The sequence below is a fragment of the Panulirus ornatus genome, chromosome 58 (assembly GCF_036320965.1).
Source record: "Panulirus ornatus isolate Po-2019 chromosome 58, ASM3632096v1, whole genome shotgun sequence".
NCBI lineage: Eukaryota > Metazoa > Arthropoda > Malacostraca > Decapoda > Palinuridae > Panulirus > Panulirus ornatus.
Window position 1 is genome coordinate 27,003,793 of NC_092281.1, and position 21,323 is coordinate 27,025,115.

Consider the following 21,323-nt stretch of genomic DNA (forward strand, 5'->3'; position numbering starts at 1 on the left):
TAAAAGTATGTGAGTAGGAAAGAAGGTCAATGGGCATTATCAGATTACGTATTAATTGATAGATGTGTAAAAGAGTAATTTTTGGATTGTAAATGAGCTGAGAGGGGCAGCTGACAGGATGTATGATCACTATCTTGTGAAGAGGAGGGTGAAGATTTGTAAAGAGTTTAAAAAAGAGGAAACCAAATCAAGGAGAAGAAAGTGGTGTGAGCAAATGGGCCTGGAAAGGAGCACCGACTGAGCGAAGAGAGGCAAAAGGTGAGAGAAAATAAAGTGAGGGGAGCGGGTGAGAAATGGGAGGTTATTAGGGAAGCAATGATGGCATGTGCAAGAGATGCATGTAGCATGTGAAAGGTGGGAGGAGGGCAGATTAGAAAGGGTAGTGAGTGGCGGAGTGAAGAGTAAAGTTGATAGGGAAAGAGAGAAGAGAGGTGTCTGGGTGGTACTTACAGGGAAGGATTGCGAATGATTGGATGTATAAGAGAAAGCATCAGGAGGTCAAGAGGAAGGTGCAGGGATTAAAAAGATGGAAAATGAGAGTTGGAGTGAGGGAGCAACATTAAACTTTAGCTAAGATAAACTTTAGGGAGAATTAAAGGATGTTTTGGAAGGAGGTCAATAATGTGCAAAGACAAGAGAACATATGGGAACATCAGTGAATGGGGCAAAAGGGGGAAGTGATAACAGGTACCGATTGAGTGAATAAGAGATGGAGTATTTTGAAGGACTGTTAAATAAGTTTGTTGATAGAATGGCAGATGTAGGGTATTTTGGTTGTGATGGTATGTGAAGTAAGAGTCATGAAGAATGCTCTGGTGAAGACGGAAGAAGTGATGAAAGTTTTGTGAAATATGAAATCTAGCAAGGCAGCACTTGTGGATGATATTTCAGCTGAAATTATTCAGAAATGGGGTAACTGTATTATAGATTGGTTAGTGAGGAAATTCAGTGTATGTTTGGATCAAGAAGTGCCTGAGGATTGGCAAAATGCATGTATAGTTCCACTGTATAATGGCAAAGGGGATAAACGTGATCATTCAAAGGACAGAAGTTGTATGGGAAGGTACTGACTGAGAGGGTGAAGGTATATACAAAACATCCATTTGATGAGGAACAGCGTGGCTTCAGAAATGGTAAAGGATTTGTGGATCAGGTGTTTGCTTTGAAGAATGTGTGTTAGAAGTACTTAGGAAAACAGATGAATCTGTATGTGGCATTTATGGATCTGGAGAAGGTATACAACAGGCTTGACAGAGATGCTTTGTGGATGGTCTTAAGAATATGTGGTGTAGGAGGCAAGATACTAGAATCAGAGAAGTTTTCATCAAGGGTGTAAGATGTGCACGAGTAGGAAGAACGGAGAGTGAATGGTTCATAGTGAAGGTTACCCTGGGGAAAGGGTGTGTGATGTCACCATGATTGTTAATTTGTTTATTTGTTTATGGATGAGAGAGGGGCAAGAATGGTGTTTGTTGGGGATAAGAGGGCCTGGGAAGTGAGTCATGTTATTCATGGATACAACACTGGTGGCTGATTTAAATGAGAAACTGCAGGAGTTGGTGACTGAGTTTGGAAGAGTGTGTGAAAGGAGAAAGTTGAGAGTAAATGTGAACACAGCAAGGTTATTAGATTCAGAAGGTTGAGGAACAAGTTACCTTGGATGCAAGTTTGAATGGACAAAAATTGGAGGATGTAAAGTATGTTACATATCTGAGAGTGGACTTGGAAGCGAATAGAACCATGGAAGCAGAAGTGAGTCGTTGATTGGGGGAGGGGGCAAAGATTCTGGGAAAAAATAAGAATGTGTGAAAGGAGAAAACATTAACTAGCAGGGCAAAAATGGCCATGTTTGAAGGAATAGTAGTTCCAAAAATACTATATGGTTGTGAGGCATGGGCTATAGATAGGGTTGAGCGGAAGATAATGGATATGTTGAAAGTGAAATGTTTGAGGCAAATATGTGGTGTGAGGTGGTTTGATTGAGTAATGAAAGGACAGAGAGATGTGTGGAAATAAAAAGAGTGTGGCTGAGAAAGTAGAAGAGGGCACGTTGAAATGGTCTGGACACAAGGAGGCAATAAGTGAGAAAAAGGTTGACAAAAAAGGTATATGTGTTAGAAGTGGAGGGAGCAAGAACAAGGAGACCAAAATGGAGATGGAAGGATGGAGAAACTTTTTTTTTAAGTAACTGGAGCCTGAACATACAGGAGGGTGAAAAGTGTGTGCAGAATAAAGTGAAATAGGAATGAAGTGGTACACTAGATTCAACATGCTATCAATGGACTGAAGCAGGGCATATGAAACATCCGCGGTAAACCATGGAAAGGTTTGTGGGACCTGGTTGTGGATAGGGATCTATGGTTTAGCAGCACTACACATGACAGCTCGTATATGGATGTGAGCGGATATGGCCTTTCTTCGTCTGTCTCCAGGAGCTAACTCTCTAACACAGGGGGCAGCGATTGTGAGTGGGGGAAATGAAAGGAATCTTTTATGTTATCATCTTTTCCTTCATGCACCTCTACAGTATATATGTATATGTTTATATTATTATTATTATTATTATTATTATTATTATTATTATTATACCTTGTCGCTGTCTCCCGCGTTTGCGAGATAGCGCAAGGAAACAGACGAAAGAAATGGCCCAACCCCCCCCATACACATGTATATACATACGTCCACACACGCAAATATACATACCTACACAGCTTTCCATGGTTTACCCCAGACGCTTCACATGCCCTGCTTCAATCCACTGACAGCACGTCAACCCCGGTATACCACATCGCTCCAATTCACTCTATTCCTTGCCCTCCTTTCACCCTCCTGCATGTTCAGGCCCCGATCACACAAAATCTTTTTCACTCCATCTTTCAACCTCCAATTTGGTCTCCCTCTTCTCCTTGTTCCCTCCACCTCCGACACATATATCCTCTTGGTCAATCTTTCCTCACTCATCCTCTCCATGTGCCCAAACCACTTCAAAACACCCTCTTCTGCTCTCTCAACCACGCTCTTTTTATTTCCACACATCTCTCTTACCCTTACGTTACTCACTCGATCAAACCACCTCACACCACACATTGTCCTCAAACATCTCATTTCCAGCACATCCATCCTCCTGCGCACAACTCTATCCATAGCCCACGCCTCGCAACCATACAACATTGTTGGAACCACTATTCCTTCAAACATATCCATTTTTGCTTTCCGAGATAATGTTCTCAACTTCCACACATTCTTCAAGGCCCCCAGGATTTTCGCCCCCTCCCCCACCCTATGATCCACTTCCGCTTCCATGGTTCCATCCGCTGCCAGATCCACTCCCAGATATCTAAAACACTTCACTTCCTCCAGTTTTTCTCCATTCAAACTCACCTCCCAATTGACTTGACCCTCAACCCTACTGTACCTAATAACCTTGCTCTTATTCATTTACTCTTAACTTTCTTCTTCCACACACTTTTCCAAACTCAGTCACCAGCTTCTGCAGTTTCTCACATGAATCAGCCACCAGCGCTGTATCATCAGCGAACAACAACTGACTCACTTCCCAAGCTCTCTCATCCCCAACAGACTTCATACTTGCCCCTCTTTCCAAAACTCTCGCATTTACCTCCCTAACAACCCCATCCATAAACAAATTAAACAACCATGGAGACATCACACACCCCTGCCGCAAACCTACATTCACTGAGAACCAATCACTTTCCTCTCTTCCTACACGTACACATGCCTTACATCCTCGATATATATTACGTATATATTATTCAGTTCATTTATCATACTTAATCGCCATTTCCCACATCAGCGAGGGAGAGCCAGGAAACAGACGAATAATGGCCCATCCACTCAAATACTCAAATACATACATACATACATACATACATACATACGTATATACATACATACATACATACATACACACACACACACACACACACACATCAAATCTTAGGGAGAATAAAAAGATGTTTTGGAAGGAGGTATATAAAGTGCGTAAGACAAGGGAACAAATGGGAACATCAGTGAAGGGGGCTAATGGGGAGGTGATAACAAGTAGTGGTGATGTGAGAAGGAGATGAAGAGTGTATTTTGAAGGTTTGTTGAATGTGATGGAGGATAGAGTGGCAGAGATAGGGTGTTTTGGTCAAGGTGGTGTGGAAAGTGAGAGGGTTAGGGGGAACGATTTGGTAAACAGAGAAGAGGTAGTAAAAGCTTTGCGCAAGATGAAAGCTGGCAAGGGAGTGCGTTTGGATGGTACTGCAGTGGCATTTATTAAAAAAGGGAGTGACTGTGTTGGTGACTGGTTGGTAAGGTTATTTAACATATGTATGACTCATGGATGGTGAGGTGCCTGAGGATTGGCGGAATGCTTGCATAGTGCCACTGTACAAAGGCAAAGGGGATAAAAGTGAGTGCTCAAATTAAAAAAGTATAAGTTTGTTAAGTATTCCTGAGAAATTATATGGGAGGGTATTGACTGAAAGGGTGAAAGCATGTACAGAGCATCAGATTGGAGAAGAACAGTGTGGTTTCAGAAGTGGAGCAGGATGTGGGGATCAGGTGCTTGCTTTGAAGAATGTATGTGAGAAATACTCAGAAAAGCAAATGGATTTGTATGTAGCATTTATGGATCTGGAGAAGGCATACGATTAGAGCTGATAGAGATTCTCTGTGGAAGGTATTAAGAATATATGGTGTGGAAGGTAAGTTGTTAGAAGCAGTGAAAAGTTTTTATCAAGGATGTAAGGCATGTGTATGAGTAGGAAGAGAGGAAAGTGATTGGTTCTCAGTGAATGTCGGTTTGTGGCAGGGGAGTGTGATGTCTCCATAGTTGTTTAATTTGTTTATGGATGGGGTTGTTAGGAAGGTGAATGCAAGAGTTTTGGAAAGAGGGGCAAGTATGCAGTCTGTTGTGGATGAGAGAGCTTCGGAAGTGAGTTAGTTGTTGTTCGCTGATGATACAGCACTGGTGGCTGATTCGGGTGAGAAACTACAGAAGCTGGTGACTGAGTTTGCTGGGGTGTGTGAAAGAAGAAAGCTGAGAGTAAATGTGAATAAGAGCAAGGTTATTAGGTACAGTAGGGTTGAGGGACAAGTCAATTGCCTTCTCCAGATCCATAAATGCTACATACGAATCCATTTGCTTTTCTAAGTATTTCTCACATACATTCTTCAAAGCAAACACCTGATCCACACATCCTCTACCACATCTGAAACCACACTGCTCTTCCCCAATCTGATGCTCTGTACATGCCTTCACCCTCTCAATCAATACCCTCCCATATAATTTACCAGGAATACTCAACAAACTTATACCTCTGTAATTTGAGCACTCACTCTTATCCCCTTTGCCTTTGTACAATGGCACTATGCACGCATTCCGCCAATCCTCAGGCACCTCACCATGAGTCATACATACGTTAAATAACCTTACCAACCAGTCAATAATACAGTCACCCCCTTTTTTAATAAATTCCACTGCAATACCATCCAAATTTGCTGCCTTGCCAGCTTTCATCTTCCACAAAGCTTTATATATATACATATATATATATGCACCCTATGGGGATAGGGGAGAAAGAATACTTCCCACGTATTCCCTGAGTGTCATAGAAGGATACTAAAAGGGAAGGGAGCAGGGGGCTGGAAATCCTCCACTTTCTTTTTTTTTTTATAAATTTTCCAAAAGAAGGAACAGAGAAGGGGGCCAGGTGAGGATATTCTCTCAAAGGCCCAGTCTTCTGTTCTTAACGCTACCTCGCTAATGCGGGAAATGGTGAATAGTATGAAATATATATATGACGGCAAATGAAAGTTGGGGTGAGAGAGTATCATTAAATTTTAGGGAGAATAAAAAGATGTTCTGGAAAGTGGTAAATAAAGTGCGTAAGGCAAGGGAGCAAATGGGAACTTCAGTGAAGGGGGCAAATGGGGAGGAGATAACAAGAAGTGGTGATGTGAGAAGGATATGGAGTGAGTATTTTGAAGGTTTGTTGAATGTGTTTGATGATATAGGGTGCTCTGGTCGAGGTGGTGCGCAAAGTGAGAGGGTTAGGGAAAATGATTTGGTAAACAGAGAAGAGGTAGTAAAAGCTTTGCGGAAGATGAAAGCCGGCAAGGCACCAGGTTTGGATGGTATTACAGTGGAATTAATTAAAAAAGGGGGTGACTGTATTGTTGACTGGTTGGTAAGGTTATTTAATGTATGTATGACTCATGGTGAGGTGCCTGAGGATTGGCGGAATGCGTGCATAGTGCCACTGTACAAAGGCAAAGGGGATAAGAGTGAGTGCTCAAATTACAGAGGTATAAGTTTGTTGAGTATTCCTGGTAAATTATATGGGAGGGTATTGATTGAGAGGGTGAAGGCATGTACAGAGCATCAGATTGGGGAAGAGCAGTGTGGTTTCAGAAGTGGTAGAGGATGTGTGGATCAGGTGTTTGCTTTGAAGAATGTATGTGAGAAATACTTAGAAAAGCAAATGGATTTGTATGTAGCATTTATGGATCTGGAGAAGGCATATGATAAGAGTTGATAGAGATGCTCTGTGGAAGGTACCAAGAATATATGGTGTGGGAGGCAAGTTGTTAGAAGCAGTGAAAAGTTTTTATCGAGGATGTAAGGCATGTGTACGTGTAGGAAGAGAGGAAAGTGGTTGGTTCTCAGTGAATGTAGGTTTGCGGCAGGGGTGTGTGATGTCTCCATGGTTGTTTAATTTGTTTATGGATGGGGTTGTTAGGGAGGTGAATGCGAGAGTTTTGGAAAGAGGGGCAAGTATGAAGTCTGTTGTGGATGAGAGAGCTTGGGAAGTGTCAGTTGTTGTTCGCTGATGATACAGCGCTGGTGGCTGAATCATGTGAGAAACTGCAGAAGCTGGTGACTGAGTTTGGTAAAGTGTGTGAAAGAAGAAAGTTAAGAGTAAATGTGAATAAGAGCAAGGTTATTAGGTACAGTAGGGTTGAGGGTCAAGTCACTTGGGAGGTAAGTTTGAATGGAGAAAAACTGGAGGAAGGTAAAGTGTTTTAGATATCTGGGAGTGGATCTGGCAGCAGATGGAACCATGGAAGCGGAAGTGAATCATAGGGTGGGGGAGGGGGCGAAAATCCTGGGAGCCTTGAAGAATGTTTGGAAGTCGAGAACATTATCTCGGAAAGCAAAAATGGGTATGTTTGAAGGAATAGTGGTTCCAACATTGTTGTATGGTTGCGAGGCGTGGGCTATGGATAGAGTTGTGTGCAGGAGGGTGGATGTGCTGGAAATGAGATGTTTGAGGACAATGTGTGGTGTGAGATGGTTTGATCCAGTAAGTAATGTAAGGGTAAGAGAGATGTGTGGAAATAAAAAGAGTGTGGTTGAGAGAGCAGAAGAGGGTGTTTTGAAACGGTTTGGGCACATGGAGAGAATGAGAGGAAAGATTGACCAAGAGGATATATGTGTCGGAGGTGGAGGGAACGAGGAGAAGTGGGAGACCAAATTGGAGGTGGAAAGATGGAGTGAAAAAGATTTTGAGTGATCAGGGCCTGAACGTGCAGGAGGGTGAAAGGCGGGCAAGGAATAGAGTGAATTGGATCAATGTGGTATACCGGGGTTGACGTGCTGTCAGTGGATTGAATCAGGGCATGTGAAGCGTCTGGGGTAAACCATGGAAAGCTGTGCGGGGCCTGGATGTGGAAAGGGAGCTGTGGTTTCGGGCATTATTGCATGACAGTTAGAGACTGAGTGTGAACCAATGGGGCCTTTGTTGTCTTTTCCTAGCGCTACCTCGCACACATGAGGGGGGAGGGGGATGGTATTCCATGTGTGGCGAGGTGGCGATGGGAATGAATAAAGGCAGACAGTGTGAATTGTGTGCATGGGTATATATGTATGTGTCTGTGTGTGTATATATATGTGTACATTGAGATGTATAGGTATGTATGTTTGCGTGTGTGGACGTGTATGTATATATATGTGTATGGGGGTGGGTTGGGTCATTTCTTTCGTCTGTTTCCTTGCGCTACCTCGCAAACGCGGGAGACAGCGACAAAGCAAAATAAATAAATAAATAAATGAATATATATATATATATATATATATATATATATATATATATATATATATATTTTTTGCTTTGTCGCTGTCTCCCGCGTTTGCGAGGTAGCGCAAGGAAACAGACGAAAGAAATGGCCCAACCCACCCCTTTACACACATATATACATACGTCCACACACGCAAATATACATACCTACACAGCTTTCCATGGTTTACCCCAGACGCTTCACATGCCCCGATTCAATCCACTGACAGCACGTCAACCCCGGTATACCACATCGCTCCAATTCACTCTATTCCTTGCCCTCCTTTCACCCTCCTGCATGTTCAGGCCCCGATCACACAAAATCTTTTTCACTCCATCTTTCCACCTCCAATTTGGTCTCCCTCTTCTCCTCTTTCACTAATACTCTTACTTCTTCATCCCACCACTCACTACCCTTTCTAATCAACCCATCTCCCACTCTTCTCATGCCACAAGCATCTTTTGCGCATGCCATCACTGATTCCCTAAATACATCCCATTCCTCCCCCACTCCCCTTACTTCCATTGTTCTCACCTTTTTCCATTCTGTACTCAGTCTCTCCTGGTACTTCCTCACACAAGTCTCCTTCCCAAGCTCACTTACTCTCACCACCCTCTTCACCCCAACATTCACTCTTCTTTTCTGAAAACCCATACAAATCTTCACCTTAGCCTCCACGAGATAATGATCAGACATCCCTCCAGTTGCACCTCTCAGCACATTAACATCCAGAAGTCTCTCTTTCGCGCGCCTGTCAATTAACACGTAATCCAATACCGCTCTCTGGCCATCTCTCCTACTTACATAAGTATACTTATTCATATCTCGCTTTTTAAACCGGGTATTCCCAATCATCAGTCCTTTTTCAGCACATAAATCTACAAGCTCTTCACCATTTCCATTTACAACACTGAACACCCCATGTATACCAATTATTCCCTCAACTGCCACATTACTCACCTTTGCATTCAAATCACCCATCACTATAACCCAGTCTCGTGCATCAAAACCACTAACACACTCATTCAGCTGCTCCCAAAACACTTGCCTCTCATGATCTTTCTTCTCATGCCCAGGTGCATATGCACCAATAATCACCCATCTCTCTCCATCAACTTTCAGTTTTACCCATATTAATCGAGAATTTACTTTCTTACATTCTATCACATACTCCCACAACTCCTGTTTCAGGAGTATTGCTACTCCTTCCCTTGCTCTTGTCTTCTCACTAACCCCTGACTTTACTCCCAAGACATTCCCAAACCACTCTTCCCCTTTACCCTTGAGCTTCGTTTCACTCAGAGCCAAAACATCCAGGTTCCTTTCCTCAAACATACTACCTATCTCTCCTTTTTTCACATCTTGGTTACATCCACACACATTTAGGCACCCCAATCTGAGCCTTCAAGGAGGATGAGCACTCCCCGCGTGACTCCTTCTTCTGTTTCCCATTTTAGAAAGTTAAAAAAAAAAAAAAAAAAAAAAATTACGAGGGGAGGATTTCTGGCCCCCCGCTCCCGTCCCCTCTAGTCGCTTTCTACGACACGCGAGGAATGCGTGGGAAGTATTCTTTCACCCCTATCCCCAGGGATAATATATATATATATATATATATATACACATACACACACACATACATACACACATATACACACACACACACATACATATATATACATATAAAAAATGTAAGAAACAATTTAGAAAACTGAAACTTCTAGCTTGAAATGCAATGAAAAAATGGATGTCACATAATATATACATATATATATATATATATATATATATATATATATATATATTATTTATATATTTTTATTTATTATACTTTGTCGCTGTCTCCCGCATTTGCGAGGTAGCGCAAGGAAACAGACGAAAGAAATGGCCCAACCCCCCCCCATACACATGTATATACATACGTCCACACACGCAAATATACATACCTACACAGCTTTCCATGGTTTACCCCAGACGCTTCACATGCCTTGATTCAATCCACTGACAGCACGTCAACCCCGGTATACCACATCGCTCCAATTCACTCTATTCCTTGCCCACCTTTCACCCTCCTGCATGTTCAGGCCCCGATCACACAAAATCTTTTTCACTCCATCTTTCCACCTCCAATTTGGTCTCCCTCTTCTCCTCGTTCCCTCCACCTCCGACACATATATCCTCTTGGTCAATCTTTCCTCACTCATTCTCTCCATGTGCCCAAACCACTTCAAAACACCCTCTTCTGCTCTCTCAACCACACTCTTTTTATTTCCACACATCTCTCTTACCCTTACGTTACTCACTCGATCAAACCACCTCACACCACACATTGTCCTCAAACATCTCATTTCCAGCACATCCATCCTCCTGCGCACAACTCTATCCATAGCCCACGCCTCGCAACCATACAACATTGTTGGAACCACTATTCCTTCAAACATACCCATTTTTGCTTTTCGAGATAATGTTCTCGACTTCCACACATTCTTCAAGGCCCCCAGAATTTTCGCCCCCCCCCCCACCCTATGATCCACTTCCGCTTCCATGGTTCCATCTGCTGCCAGATCCACTCCCAGATATCTAAAACACTTCACTTCCTCCAGTTTTTCTCCATTCAAACTCACCTCCCAATTGACTTGACCCTCAACCCTACTGTACCTAATAACCTTGCTCTTAATCACATTTCCTCTTAACTTTCTTCTTCCACACACTTTACCAAACTCAGTCACCAGCTTCTGCAGTTTCTCACATGAATCAGCCACCAGTGCTGTATCATCAGCGAACAACAACTGACTCACTTCCCAAGCTCTCTCATCCCCAACAGACTTCATACTTGCCCCTCTTTCCAAAACTCTTGCATTTACCTCCCTAACAACCCCATCCATAAACAAATTAAACAACCATGGAGACATCACACACCCCTGCCGCAAACCTACATTCACTGAGAACCAATCACTTTCCTCTCTTCCTACACGTACACATGCCTTACATCCTCGATAAAGACTTTTCACTGCTTCTAACAACTTTCCTCCCACACCATATATTCTTAATACCTTCCACAGAGCATCTCTATCAACTCTATCTGTTTCCTTGCGCTACCTTACTAATGCCGGAAACAGCGACAAAGTATATATATGTATTTTATTTTATCTATTTTGCTTTGTTGCTGTCTCCCGCATTAGCGAGGTAGTGCAAGGAAAGAGACGAAAGAATGGCCCAACCCACCCACATACAAATGTATATACATACACGTCCACACATGTGCATATACATACCCATACATCTCAACGTATACATATATATATACACACACAGACAAATACATATAAACACATGTACATAATTCACAGTCTGCCTTTATTCATTCCCATCGCCACCCCACCACACATGAAATAACAACCCCCTTCCCCCTCATGTGCGTGAGGTAGTGCTAGAAAAGACAACAAAGGCCACATTCACTCACACTCAGTCTCTAGCTGTCACGTGATAATGCACCGAAACCACAGCTCCCTTTCCACATCCAGGACCCAAAGAACTTTCCATGGTTTACCCCAGATGCTTCACACACACACACACACACACATATATATATATATATATATATATATATATATATATATATATATATATATATATATATACTATCATCAATACTGTAATATATATGAGTCAAATATCTAAAAATCAAATTCATGATATAAGATTTAATAAACAATACACTCTTCATACTCTTAACTCCCTGAACATCTACCTCAAACATACTATCTCTATCTCTCTCTTCTTCATCTAGTTAAATCCACAAACATTCAGACACTTAATTCTATCTTAATTGGCTGAAGCAGACAGAATTGTCAGAAGGCTCTCTCCCCACCTTCCATTCAATCTGACAATGACACATCCACCCCAGTCCATGGCAGAAGACATGTTCGGTGTTATTTGAATAAATTTTTGCTTCAGAAAATTAATGACACTCAGAACAAGATGAAGACAGGCAGACAAAATAGCATCAGTTTATATGGTGGCATATCTGGGCAAACAGAGGAATTATCCTTCCAAAACTTCAATGGATTCTCTCTATTGCTAAGAGACCATGCATAGAAACCAAGGAACAGGCCACCAACAGGCAAAAGCCTCTGTCAGACCAAGCAGACCAATGATCTGAAAAAGAGAGAGAGAGAGAGAGAGAGAGAGAGAGAGAGAGAGAGAGAGAGAGAGAGAGAGAGAAGAGAGAGAGAGAGAGAGAGAGAGAGAGAGAGGTCCGACAATCAAGGCCACTTCATCTATTAATTATAATATGCTTGGTCCTTTTTCACTTATCAATCTTCAAACTGGTAGAGGTTTCTTCCCCATCCTCATCATAACAGTTAAGAAAGTTGCCTTAAACAGCTTCTTTCAGACTTTGGGTACTTGTTATAGCCCATACACTGATCAGTAATTGTGCTGTGGAATCATCTTTAAAAGTCTCAGATACACGAGGGATAGCACTTTCATCACTGCCCCCCCTTACTCTTTCAGCATCTTTCTCAATAGCCACTTTTAACTCTGTTTCTAGTCTTTAATGTACTTAGCTTATACCTTGGATCCACAGCATTAAAAAGGATGTGTTAACTCACCACATTTAAGATGCAAAAAGACAACAACTAGACAGAACCTTCAATTCTGCTTTAGTTGATTGGATCTGAGCAATATTTCTGGCTTTGATCAGCATTTGCTTAGGGCTACAATATGTGGTATTACATGATGTGTTCTGTATGTGCAGCTAACATTACCACACAGCACACCTTGGCATTTGCAAAATTCATCATACCAACATGAATTTATGCTCCTTAGTATTCATGTTTTGTGCAATGTGAGCCAACCTACCACAGTAAGGTTGAAAAATTGTTATATTTCTCCACCAATGATAAAACATGGACAAGAGACACACTAGTACACAGCTCCTTAGTGGCCAACTACCATGTGCTCCTCCTTGGATTCAACTAACATCATGGAATCTTGTGGTGAAAATGCTCCTGATGTCAATAACATCACTAACTACGCAGATTCTGTAACTTCCACCATTGTTGACCATATGAAAATGTAGTAACAGTTATTTTATCCAAAAATTAATGAGTATTACTATGAAATTATACAGACTTTCCCCAAGTACAAATGCAGACATACCTGGTAATATAAATATAAATATTGGGAACCAGAATGCATGAATTACAAAAGTGGAGAGAAAGTGCCTGGTGGTGAAAGAAAGATGGTCAATTTGGCAATATACTGACTCCTGCCAGTTCTGGCCAAAACTTGAAGTTTTCATTCTACTGAATTGCTAGCACTTATAACATCCTAACTGAGGAGTCCCATCCATCTTTGTGAGGCTCCCACACTGTTTATACAGCCAACAATGTCCACGGAGCTGGACACAGGTCATAAAGTGTAGTAGTGGTGATGTGTGTGCATATATGGAAGATTGAATGGCAAAGTAAAAGTTGAGTGGTTGGTTCATTCCCCTGTATATATATATATATATATATATATATATATATATATGTGTGTGTGTGTGCCTATTTTCATTCGTATAAATATATCAGATAATGTTTACAGGCATCAAAAAAACAATATGGATTTAGATAAGATGTATATCAATGAACTACTAAATACAAGTCGTTTAGGTATAGGGGCATGATCTGAAGAATATTTTTTTCCACTTGAAAATTACTAAAAGCACTAAGACAACTAAGAAGAATGTGAGATACATGTCAGTGTAGCATCAGCATAAATCAATGAAACCTAAAACAACTTCACCTAACATTACCTATGGGCTAAAGTTTACCTTAATATCAAGTATCACGGTTGAAATATACTATAGATGTTGTCATCACATTTCTGCCATATAAGTGCAAGTAGCTTGTGGATGTTAACACAGCACAAACCGCGGCAAATGAATGCAACTATGAACATAACATCCATATTTTTCTTTCAGTGAACATATAAAATAAAGTAAACAGATTGCAAAATGTTAGGCAAGATATTCACTGGTTCTATTTGTCTATCTATAGAAATGTTCTTCTTATCTTTACCCCTACATTTTTTCAGATCATCAATTCCCTACCCACTATCAGTGAGGGAGGGATACTGAGAAAAGTAACGTTCTAAATCGCATTCCCGCAATTTAAATCACTTTCAGTAAGCATATGAAGTGCACTTATAAGAACTTCTACCAAATCTTCAAAATAATTCCTATGGTAAATCTAAACTGGAACTTTATAATGTATCATTAACAATAGGTACTCATCAATTCTTCAAACTATCATAAAAACCTATGTAATTATCTAATCATAAATACATATATCGTTCAATCACAAATCATATATATATATATATATATATATATATATATATATATATATATATATATATATATATATATGCGTGACGACAAACAAATCTTTCTACCTCCATCAGTGCTCTGATGTACAGGCCAGAATGAAGCTTCAATTTCTACTTTCCTGATAGCCTTTGTTTGGAAAAACAAGCAATAAGTCAGGTACAAAGCCGGCGTGGATTACAATTACATTTCGAAGCTAACTAAGCCATTACAAAATTAAGACTGTCTTCCTGTGAATCTCCTTTACTTCCACATGTATGTTTTGTTTACATGTTAGGAATCCACATTGTAGCTTCAATAACAGATTATTTTCCTCAATGTTTTATGACTTTTTGCACATGAAATTTGGATTTCAGGCTTTCAACTGTTGCTCAACATCACAGGATCCATTTGTAATTTCATGGAAGTCCACTGGCACTTATATTACTAGGAAAAAAAGTCTCACTTACAGCTCTGGCTGGACGCGGCATCTCTCCCCCGTCGTGCTTCAAAAATAACTATAGAGGATTGACCCAGCAAAAGCGTAGAGTCAGACCGCTCCCACGGACGATCCAGAATTTATAAGCATCGTAATAGATAATCTAACACCTCTATTTTTCTATATATAGATTTCAATTCTCTAAAATAGTATCAAATACTCTATGTTCAGGAAAAGTTTGTTTAATTTTCAATAGTAATGACAGCCCTGTATAGTAAACGACAGTTTCAGAATCTATAGAAAATGTCTGAGGTTGGTGGAGAGCAGTACTGGGTTTTTTTCACTGTTAACAAAGGACTTACGTGTTTCAGGTATGTTACTTTATGCTGGAATGCAGTTTGCTTACAGAAGAGGCCTCTGTGAAGCCTCAGATCGGCCCACAGTGCTGCAGTTTGCCAATCATCAATAATTCAGTGTGAAAAGAGGGAAGCTGCCCGGCATGTGACGTCACAGAATCCCATTTTTTATCAAACTTTGGCGCGCAGGAACGTCGTCTTGCGATAACTAAAAGTATTACTAACGTTGTTTATCAGATATTGCACATACGGGACTACTGAATAAGTCCGAATACTTTTCAGTTGAATGAATTTGTCTTGAAACAGGTCAACACAGCAGGTTATTGATCCGCAAGTTAACCCCTATACAGTGAACATTGGAATCCATGAGGGTCGTCAGTAGGAGAAATTTTAAGATTACTTTGTATGTTCAGAACTGTAATCAGGTGTGTTCTTTCAATATAACTCGGAATACTGTAATACTGACTTGATTTTAGTGTGAATACTTTTTGAGACAACACTCTAGTTTTGTCGGAAGCGAAGATCTTAAGAACTTGTTTTGAGCAATCAGATTGTCATTGCAATCCTCCCAACGCCTCATTGCACACCCACTACTAAATCTACTTTCTCACTCTCTCTCTCTCTCTCTCTCTCTCTATATATATATATATATATATATATATATATATATATATATATATATATATATATATTTATATAATACTTTATATGTTAAGAAGTACATTAAGAAAATTTGCTTTCCATCATGAGAAAAAGAAATAGTTCTTCATTCTTTCATGTATAATAGTATATATATATATATATATATATATATATATATATATATATATAGAGAGAGAGAGAGAGAGAGAGAGAGAGAGAGAGAGAGAGAGTCTACCTGCGATTGGTAACACCGAGCGAAATGTGACCATACTAAATGAAGCTGTGCTGTCTTCATCTGACGGAAAATAGCACTTTCGCTAAGGAGCCCATCTTATCCTGCTTTTGCGATTATATATATATATATATATATATATATATATATATATATATATATATATATATATATATGCTTCTTTTGCGAGGTAACATACAGAACCTCATTCACATAGATTCTGTAGCAGTCGAAATGAAACCAGAACCTAACATCCACAGCCAAGTCTCGTAAACTATCCATGGTCTACCCTGACTGCTTCTGTGCTATCTCTGGCTCGCCATTGACAGCATATCCGCCCCACCACCCTTGTTGCAAGTTGGTCCTCTACATTGTGCCCCATGCATACTCTCACCCCTGTAAATGTCCGGGCCCCATTGTCTAAAGCCTTCGTCTATCCATCCTTCAGTTTCCTTGTCTGCTCCCTTCCCTCTAATTTGCTGCCTTCTCTCGGTAGGTAGTTGAGTGGTGGAAGGTAGCCACCGACTATGGAAGTATATTGCAAGTACGACCCGGCTTGGTGTTGGAAGGGTTATTGAGGACTGCGCAGTAAGCCTGTACACCCTTATGATGTCAGGTGTTACTCTGGCCCATGAGCTGCCTTTTCTTTCATCCTTAACCACATGTGGGCTGTTGGCTGTCAGTTCACATAGTCTCTTACATAACACTTGACAACTCATAAACTAGATTTTTCTACGTTAAGCGCTATGCGCAAGCCTTACCACTTAGCCAAATATTGTTCAGCCAAATATTGTTCAAGTTTCGTAAGTCCATCTGATGCATATATCCTCTCAGTCTGTCCTGCAGTGATCATCCTCCGTGTCCGAATCAGTTCAGTACACTGTAGTCAGCTATCAGTTAGTGTACTTACTACCACACCTTCCTCTGTTAATACCTAGCTCAAACAACCCACTCCACACCACACATAATCCTCAAGCATTGCCTTTTCAACATGTCCAATGTCCTTTCTTATGGACCCAAGACCCAAGAAATACAGTTCTTTCCTCAAAACAGACTTTGGCTTCTTTCACATTGCTTAACGCAATTAGAATGTTAACCCTCTTTCACACTGACCCCCCTCACCCCCCTGTACTGCCTGTCATTGCCCACTTAGATACCTAAAGGACTCGACTTCATCCAGGTCCTCCACATTCACACACTCAAAACCTTTTAACAGTAACTATTAACTTCCTTTCACACAAGACACCACCCAGCTCCTGGCGTCTCCTTGGGAACTGTGTAGTCTACAGACAACACAACCATCTGCGTTGGATGATGGACGTTGACATCGACGCATCGCTTTGATTACAGCCGTGTAAAGGCAGTGGCAAAGCGACGGTGCATTGGTTCAGGAGTACATGAGGTGGCAACGGAATCCTGGAATAATGGTGTTCCCAGCCGTCGCCAGGGGGCCTCCCCCAAGCCGCCCCTTTGCGATTGAACAGAATTATCACAATTCACAATTGCAAGCGTTTCGAAAGTTTACTCTTGCCTTACAATTACATGGTATTATTTCGTACTTCCAGAAAGGTATTACTGAAAGAAAAAAAATGTACAAATAATTTTAAGAATTTTATGACCGAGAATCGGTTTGTTTACTTGTTCCCGTGAGGCGAGGCGAAGAAGGGCTCCGCTTGCCTGCCGGACATAACGAAAGGCAACACCGTTGTCACATTTTTAAGGTACGTGCTTGGGGTTATACATTTTAAACAGTAATACTTGTGAATATTTAATTCAGAAACCTTTTTCCGAGTCAAGAGAGTTTCTTATTAGGACAGTTGTTCGTACAACGACGGCTCGCACAGGTGTGGCTTAAACGGAAAATGATCTTTGCATTAGAGTGTTGGTTTTGAAATGTTATCTTCTTATTTCTTTGGAGATGGGATTAATTTTGCGCGTAGGCCAAAGTAAAAGATGCCCCTACCTTGTTATTTATTGTGAACCCCTGTACACCCGGAAACCCAGTTCTCATATAAGCAAGAGGCATTCCCTTTCAACTAGGTAGAGATCCTTTATCTTATCCCAAATAACTAATTAACCTTTAGGATGTATGGTTATATACACCTTCGTGGGAAGATATATATCGGTTATACAAAGATTAGTGGTTAATACAGTACACCATCAAATGAAAGACAAAATACATTTGAAAATAAAAATGATGATTGCAGGTCTTACATAATATTTCAGGATGAAGCATCTAGAGCATTTAGCTGCACCAGAAAGAATAAGCCGAGCCACAAGGCATGTGAGAGCAGACGTATTTCATCCATTCAGACAATGTCTGCAAATAGTGGATACTAAGAGGTGAGCAAGATGGCAGATGAATTTTACACCTTATTTGTCTAATTCTGTGCCTATATGTCATTTGTTTAAACATTTAAAGCATTACAAGTCGTCTAATTTTATCTAAAAGTGTTTTTCAAACATTTAACGTAAATTTCTGCATTTTTCAGTTTGAACTTTTTTCTTTTTTTTTGATAAAATCACAAATCTAAGTTTTACATGCTGTCAAAGTACCTTTTTTGGAGAAATTATTAAAGAATACTTGAAATCATTAAGAAATGAATTATGATCTTGAATAAATGCTAAAGTAACCAAGCTTAACTTTTTATTTTTCAGCCACTTCGCCTAACAGTGAATATTGCCTAGCTTTGCCTTTAATCATTGCATATGTTTATATTATTTGACATTTTCAGAGCTCTAATAATTTTTCAAAAAAATTAAATCAGGATGTAAAATTATATAACATGTATTTTTATGAAAGAAAATATACATTTCATCATACCAAAATAAACACAGTTTATCAAATTGAAAAGAACCAAAATATCTTGTATTTGCTGTCATTTGCTAATGAAAGATAAATACTTGCTCTTTGTGATTTGGTGTCTAGTGATTTTGTTGAATTGCCAAACATTTTAAAAGTTGACAGCTTAGACAATAGGACATATATAATGAATATTACATACTTTTTTCTGCCCCATAGGTTTTGCAGTCCCACCTTATCTGCAGCTGGTGGTTCTGCGATACATGGTGACTGGCAACATTCAGCTGAGCTTGGATGATTACCCTGATATTTCTCAGCCAAGTGTCAGTAGATGTGTTGCTAGTATTGCTGCCAAGATAACTAGCACCCAGGCACATCAAGTTCCCGGAGCCTGCCACTGAGGAGTCCATGACGAACCAGTTACGTATAATTACTGGGATGTCGGGTGTGACTGAATGTGTACGTGGGACACACACATACCAATGAAAAGTCCTGGTAATGCAGTACAGAGCTATACCAGTGTTGCAAAGGCTTTTTTTTTTTTCCTTCTTTTTTTATAGGTGTATGTGACACCCCTTAAATTCATGTATGTTACAGTAAACTATCCTGGGGTTCACGAGAATATTAAATGAAACATTGTGCAAGAGGCTCAGGTCAGGGATTCTTAGTAGGGGGAACATTGGTTATCCTCATAGGCCATACCATTTAATGTATATTTCAGCGTCAGAGTACTGATAAGCAGAATAGGTATGTTACCTTCCATGCAAGGATTTGGAGTACTACAGAGAGGGCATTTAAGGTTACAAGGAGATTCACTGTCTTTTCAGTACCCACAAGGACAAATTTGGACTTGAAGAAAAAGTAATTATGGCAGGTGCAGTTTTGCACACCATTGCATTTACTCAGGTTTGCCATTTGAAGATTTGCTACATGTCTAGCTTGATTCTTCAGATGCCCCTGATCTTGGGAGCCCATGATGACCAGAAAGACAACACCTGAGTGTGGCTTTATGAAAGACACCATTTTGTAAAGTCATTGTGAATTTAGTTATTTCTTGTTAATATTTTTAAAAATTTTTCGTACGCTGTTGACACTACACCTGTGATACAAACCCTGCCTATGTTAGTCTTTTTTTTTTTTTTTTTTTGTATCCTGAAGAAGATTATTACTTGTATATGTCTTGTATTTTTGGTTTTAGACTTTTTGTTAATAAAAGTTGGAATCTCATACATATGTCTTAGTTCCTTTCCTCCTTACACTTACAGGCCTCTGCCATGTTGGCATAAGCTTCTCAGCTAGCATTAAAATTGTAGTAGGCTGCCAATTATCACCATGTTTTCCATCCTCCAAAAACCACATCTTGGCTTTATGATCCTCCTCCAGATAAAATATTTCTTTTTTCCCACATAGCTCCTGTTTATGGTTCATCATGTTAAACATGATTCACTATTTCTTTATCATCCCTATCAGTTTTGTATTTTGGCGGTCCTGGCTCTTGCTTTGTACCACCTCAGCCCTCCTTGGTGGTTTGTGCTTATCAGCTGACTCACAACATACTTAACTGTTGCCAAACCTGAGCAAGCAACATGGTACCCCTGGAGATGGAGGCAATGGCCATCCCATGACCATGCCTTTCCCTTGATCTACGAATGCCAACAATGGATGTCATGTGACAGCTTCATTAGATCATGTACAAGATCTATCACATCATCTAACCTGGCCCCAAGATCCTAATATTTACCTATCACCCACGTTCCCCTTCAGCAAAATGACTGAACAGCAAACATAACACATCCACCTTATTCCTTCCATTTCATATAGAAGCATACCTCCCATCCCATATATATATGTAATACCTTCCGCAAAGCATATCTGTCAACCCTACCTAACAGATTTTCCAAGTCCACAATTTTTTTGATCCTTGATTGCTGTTTTCTGTTACAGAGGAAGAGCCAGGAACAAAGGGAGGCCACATTTGCTCAGTCCATTCTCTAGCTGTCATGTGTAATGCACCAAAACTACAGCTCCCTATCCACAATCAGGCCCCATAGACCTTTGCATTGTTTACACCAGCCACTTTACATTCCCTGGTTCAGTGCATTGACAGCACATCCATAAATGTCACACAAATCTCTAAGCGTTTCTTGCAAAAATTCTTCAGAGTGCAAACCTAATTCATACGCACTCTACTACTGAAACCATGCTGCTCCTACTGAGATCAATATTCTGTGCATACACCAACCTCTCAGTTACCACTTTCCCATACACTTAACCAGGTATACACAATATACCTTTGTAATTTGAGTAATCACTTTTGTCCCTCTCACCAACATACAAAGGCACTATATGTGCATTTTTCCACTCTTCAGGAACCTCACCATATGCCATACAATGAAATGCCAGACTAACCAATCAACAACACTGTCAACTCT

At 40.3% G+C, this 21,323-nt stretch overlaps 1 protein-coding gene and 1 long non-coding RNA gene across 4 annotated transcripts in view; one reads left to right on the plus strand and one right to left on the minus strand.

The window, feature by feature from the left end:
• Nucleotides 1-14,935, minus strand: part of sno (strawberry notch) — a 468,152-nt gene extending 453,217 nt beyond the window's left edge. Inside the window, exon 1 of one of the 2 annotated variants that reach the window (XM_071695604.1) lies at nt 14,890-14,935. In XM_071695604.1, coding sequence (XP_071551705.1) covers nt 14,890-14,910 — 21 coding nt within the window. In that variant the 5' untranslated portion in view covers nt 14,911-14,935. The remainder of the gene's footprint in view (nt 1-14,889) is intronic. The other variant, XM_071695603.1, reaches the window with a different exon arrangement.
• Nucleotides 14,936-15,235: 300 nt separating this feature from the next.
• Nucleotides 15,236-20,117, plus strand: LOC139766687 (uncharacterized). 2 transcript variants are annotated; one of them, XR_011716938.1, is made up of 3 exons: nt 16,067-17,809; nt 18,315-18,431; nt 19,111-20,117. It is a non-coding gene; the product is annotated as an uncharacterized lncRNA (long non-coding RNA). The 2 variants fall into 2 exon arrangements; XR_011716937.1 differs by having other exon boundaries at nt 15,236-18,431.
• Nucleotides 20,118-21,323: the final 1,206 nt, after the last annotated feature.